Source organism: Piliocolobus tephrosceles, chromosome 1 (genome assembly GCF_002776525.5).
Source record: "Piliocolobus tephrosceles isolate RC106 chromosome 1, ASM277652v3, whole genome shotgun sequence".
Taxonomy (NCBI): Eukaryota; Metazoa; Chordata; class Mammalia; order Primates; family Cercopithecidae; genus Piliocolobus; species Piliocolobus tephrosceles.
This window is the reverse complement of record NC_045434.1, coordinates 195876240-195881372: the sequence shown is the minus strand read 5'-3', so window position 1 is coordinate 195881372 and position 5133 is coordinate 195876240. Positions and strand designations below refer to the sequence as shown.

At 50.9% G+C, this 5133-nt stretch overlaps 1 protein-coding gene and 1 long non-coding RNA gene across 2 annotated transcripts in view; one reads left to right on the top strand and one right to left on the bottom strand.

Annotated features, from left to right (window-relative positions):
- The window catches only part of LOC111547644, a 30687-nt gene that overhangs the window by 24037 nt on the left and 1517 nt on the right, over positions 1 to 5133 (bottom strand). The window lies entirely within an intron of this gene.
- The window catches only part of ZDHHC18 (zinc finger DHHC-type palmitoyltransferase 18), a 29347-nt gene continuing 28800 nt past the window's right edge, over positions 4587 to 5133 (top strand). Inside the window, exon 1 of the mRNA XM_023219538.2 lies at positions 4587 to 5055. Coding sequence (XP_023075306.2) covers positions 4721 to 5055 — 335 coding nt within the window. The 5' untranslated portion in view covers positions 4587 to 4720. The remainder of the gene's footprint in view (positions 5056 to 5133) is intronic.

The following is a 5133-nucleotide window of genomic DNA, read 5'->3' as shown; positions in this document are numbered from 1 at the left end:
TTTTTTTTTTTTTTTGAGACAAGGTCTAGAGTGCAGCGGTGGGATCATGGCTTACTGCAACATCCACCTCCCAGGCTCAAGCCATCCCTCTGCCTCAGCCTCCTGAGTAACTGGGACCACAGGCACACACCATCATGTTCAGCTAAATTATTTTTTTTGTTGTATTTTTTTTTTTTTAATAGAGATAAGGTTTCACCATGTTGTCCAGGCTGCAAATAATTCTTTTTTTTTTTTTTTTTTTTTTTTGAGAAAGAGTGTCACTCTGTTGCCCAGGCTGGAGTGCGGTGGCGCGATCTCGGCTCACCACAACTTCCGCCTCCAGGTTCAAGCAGTTCTCTTGCCTCAGCCTCCCGAGTAGCTGGGACTACAGGTGTGTGCCACCATGCCCGGCTAATTTTTGTATTTTTAGTAGAGATGGGGTTTCACTACGTTGGCCAGGCTGGTCTCGAACTCCTAAACTTGTGATCCTTCCGCTTTAGCCTCCCAAAAGTGTTGGGATTACAGGTGTGAGCCATTGTGCCTGGCCACTTCTTTATAGTAAATTATTTCTGTTCAAACAACTGGGATGGTTTCTGTCTCCTGACTAGAGTCTGACTGATTCAGACCCCAATAGTGGCCAACCATATCCTACTCTGACTCTTTCCAACTCTTCCCTTATAGTTGCAGAGTGGGTGGGCATAGCATCTACCTTCCACATTATTGAAGATGACAATTTCACCAAATATTTTGCTACAGCATAATAGAGATCTCCAGCCATCCAGCCTGCTTTACCTAATCCAATATAGGGCACTGAATTAAAGATCAGGCAGTAATCTACTGCCTGGCCATTAATTCAGTGCCATATATGTGTGTTTTTATTATGTCAACATCCCACTCCTGATACAACTTTCTGTATTAATAAGGATCAGTTAATTGCTGTAGTAAACAACCTCTCAAATTCATTGGCTTATACAACAAGACTGTATTTCTTGCTCTTCTCAGTGTTTAATATGTTAGTCATAGTAGAGGAAAGTTCTGCTCTGCACAATTATGCAGGGACCCAAGTTCCTTCCATCTTGTGGCTCCACCCTCTTCTAGGGTCTCAGAATCTCCTCTACTCTGCTAGCAGATAGGAAGGAGAGCAAGGATCAGCACCTGGGAGTTTTATGGGCTATCCTGGGAGTAGTACCTGTCACTTCCACTAGCTAGAATTCATTCGCATGACCACATCTGTCTGTTAAAGAAGCTGGGAACTATAGGTATTGGTGAGAACAAGACGTTTATACTACATTAAATGGCTCATTGGTGACATTGAAGATAAGTTTTAGGGGAGTGATGTAAACAGGGACCAAATTGTAAAAAGTTAGGAAATCATAGGGTATAAGGGGTTTTGCCATGATGCCCAGGCTGATCTCGAACTCCTGATCTCAAGCCATCTGCCTGCCTCAGCTTCCCAAAGTGCTGGGATGGCAGGCATGTGCCACCATGCCCAGCCTGGTAGCAACTCTTTAATATGATCCTAATGATGATAAGAAAGATAAACCTGAACTAAGGTGAGAATGTAGCCAACCATGGGAAGCTCCATTGGGTTTTTTAGGGTTTTCTTTTCTTTTTTTCTCAAGACGAAGTCTTGCTGTGTCTCCCAGGCTGGAGTGCAATGGCATGATGTCGGCTCACTGCAATCTCCGCCTCCCAGGTTCAAGCAATTCTCCTGCCTCAGCCTCCCAAGTAGCCGGAATTAGAGGCGCATGCCACCACGCCCAGCTAATTTTTTTGTATTATTTTAGTAGAGATGAGGTTTCACCATGTTGGCCAGGCTGGTCTCGAACTTCTGACCTCGTGATCCACCCGCCTTGGCCTCCCAAAGTCCTGGGATGTGAGCCACCATGTCCGGCCTTTTTTTTTTTTTTTTTGAGACAGGGTCTCTCTCTGTCACCAGGCTGGAGTGCAGTGGCATAATCACAGCTCACTGCAGCCTTGACTTCCTGGACTCAGGCAAACCTCCCACCTCAGCCTTCCAAGTAGCTGGAACTACAGGTGCCTGCCACCACATCCAGCTAATTTTAAATTATTTTTGTAGAGATGGCATCTCGTAATATTGCTGAGGCTGGTCTTGAACTCCTGGGTTCAAGCAATCCTCCCGCCTTGGCCTCCCAAAATGCTGACATTATAGATGTGAGCACTGTGCCCAGCCTTGCTTTTTAATTGATATAGAATTGCGCATGTGTTTGCAGTATCAGTGAACAGGAAGAGAGATAGGACATCAGTTTGGAGTTCTATTGGGCTTAAATAAATAAATAAAATGGAGTTCCATCAGCCTTACTTAAAAAAAAACAAAATAAAGGAGGCCAGGAGCGGTGGCTCACACCTGAGGCAGAGATGGGCAGATCACCTGAGGTCAGGAGTTTGAGACCAGCCTGGCCAACATGGTGAAACCCCATCTCTACTAAAAATACAAAAATTAGCCGGGCGTGGTGGCACGTGCCTATAATCCCAGCTATTTGGGAGGCCGAGGCAGAAGAATCACTTGAACCCAAGAAGCAGAGGTTGTAGTGAGCGGAGATCATGCCATTGCACTCCAGCCTGGGTGACAAGAGCGAAACTCTATCTCAAAAAAATAAAAAAATAAAATTAAAAAAGGATATGAGTGGAGGGTTGGCCATGGGCAGAAGGAGGCCCACATCTTCTAAGAAAAGAAGAAGGGATAAAGAAAGGATAGATGCAAATAAAGAGAAATCATGAGATAGGAGGAAGTAAACTGAAAATCAAGTAGAATTGCTTTGGTTTCTATAAAGTGACAAGAAAAAAGAAAAGGTTTCAGGTTGCAAGAGGACCCAGTTAAGGTGGGACCACAGGAATCTGTACTGGAACCAGTATGTCTAGTTTTGTGACTTTGTTCCACAGCCAAGGAGCAAAAAGGGAGGAAGCTCACCATGTGGTTTTCTCAAGGTGGGGCTCATCAAATTGAGAGCCTGTGGCACCAAAGGCACAGCTGAGCAGCCTTTGGCACATATATCAATTATTGATCCTTACGGTCACTGTTATTGGCTTCCTGCTCCTCCCCATTGTATAATTTTACTTCCTTTTTTACTTTCTCCTAGTCTCCAGTTCTCTTTTTCCTTACACTTTTCCTTAGGTTTTACAATAACCCCAGTGTGACAGACACACCCTAAGCTAAACCCCAGTAATTCCTGCCTCCTGGTATTTAAGTCGTGTGTGATTCCCTTTTCTTGAGTGCAGATGGCTCCTGTGCCTTGCTTTCATGGGAGATGGCAATGATGATGGGATGTCACTCTGTCACATATATAGTAAGTTATATAAAACTCTGTCTTCACAGTCTGGAGCTAGAGACCCTCATTGTCAGTTTCAAGAAATTAAGTGGCTATGTAGGAGAAACCTGCATGGCAAGGACATGTGATAATCTCTAGGAACTGCAGGTGGCTTTTGGATCCTGAGGGAGGCCTCCAGCGGACACCCAGCAAAAATCCCAGGCCCTCCTCAATTATACAGTTGCAAGGAAATTAATTCTGCCAATAACCCAAATGGGCTTGCAAGTGGATTCTTCCCCAGCTGAGTTTCCAGATGAGAATGCAGCCTGATTGCAGCCTTGTGAGACTAAGCAGAAGACCCAGCTAAGCTGTTCCTGGGCTCCTGACTTGGAACCTGTTAGATAATGTTTGGTTTTTTGGTTTTTTTTTAGACGGAGTCTCACTCTGTCACCAGGCTGGAGTGCAATGGCACAATCTCGGCTCACTGCAACCTCCACCTCCCGGGTTCAAGCAATTCTCCTGCCTCAGCCTCCCCAGTAGCTGGGACTACAGGCGCGGGGCCACCATGCCCAGCTAAATTTTTTATTTTTAGTAGAGAGGGGTTTCACCATGTGGCCAGGATGGTCTCTCTTGACCTCGTGATCCGCCCACCTCGGCCTCCCAAAGTGCTGGGATCACAGGCGTGAGCCACTGCGCCTGGCCAATAATGTTTGTTTTAAGCCTTAAATTTGTGGTAACTTGTTACACAACAGTAGAAAATGAATACACCCAGAATTCCTGAAAAAACACTGGGGCTCTCAGGTATGACCCCTCCATTATGTGCTACCTAGGAAACTCTGGGCCTGGGCCCAGGACACAGAACTTGGTGAACGAGGCCAGAGGGTGTGTCACACACCCACAGTGGGCACTCTGGACTTCAAGGTAGAAGAGGCCCTGGCTTTCAAAGCAAATCGTGTACCCCACACCCCCGCGCCTGCCTGCCTCTGCAAATGCCTGTTAGTTCGGCCCTCAGAGATGGGCGAAGCCTGAGGAATCACAGACTGCCAGAAGTAGATCATGAAGTCCACCACCTGAATCTCAGCACTTGGCACAGTGCCTGGTACACAGTGGACGCCCAACAAACGGCTTGCTTGGAGAACAGAAAGAGCCCTCGAGTGCGCGTCTGCTGGCCCCCTCTTTGTGCAGAAGGGAAAAGGGAGACTGGGAGCGCCGCGGACCTGCGGGTCCCCGCCGCGGGTCAGGACTGGTCCTCCTGCCGAGCGCCATCCCGGGCCCAGGCGGAGGGGGCGCTGCGGCGGGAGGCCACGGCGGGCGGCGGCGGCGGGCCGGGGGCGGAGCGGCGGCGGGGCCGCCCCAGTGAGTGAGCGAGCGAGCGCCGCGCGCGCCGCCGCTGCCACCTCCGCTGCTCGGCCCGGTCCCGGAGCGGCCCGGCCGGCCCGCTGGGCGCGGAGCCGAGGCCCGCGGCCGGCCGCATGAAGGACTGCGAGTACCAGCAGATCAGCCCCGGGGCCGCCCCGCTGCCCGCCTCCCCGGGGGCGCGCCGCCCCGGCCCCGCCGCGCCCCCGACCCCGGGCCCCCGGCCCGCGCCGCCTGCCACCCCCGCCCCTCCTCGCTGGAGCAGCAGCGGCAGCGGCAGTGGGAGCGGGAGCGGGAGCCTCGGCCGGCGCCCACGCCGCAAGTGGGAGGTGTTCCCGGGCCGCAATCGCTTCTACTGCGGCGGCCGCCTCATGCTGGCCGGCCACGGCGGCGTCTTCGCGCTCACGCTGCTGCTCATCCTCACCACCACCGGCCTCTTCTTCGTCTTCGAGTGAGTTCCGCTGCCGCGGCGCCCCCTCCCAGCCCCCTGCCGCGCACCCGACCTTCCCAATCCCTGCTGGGCACCCCG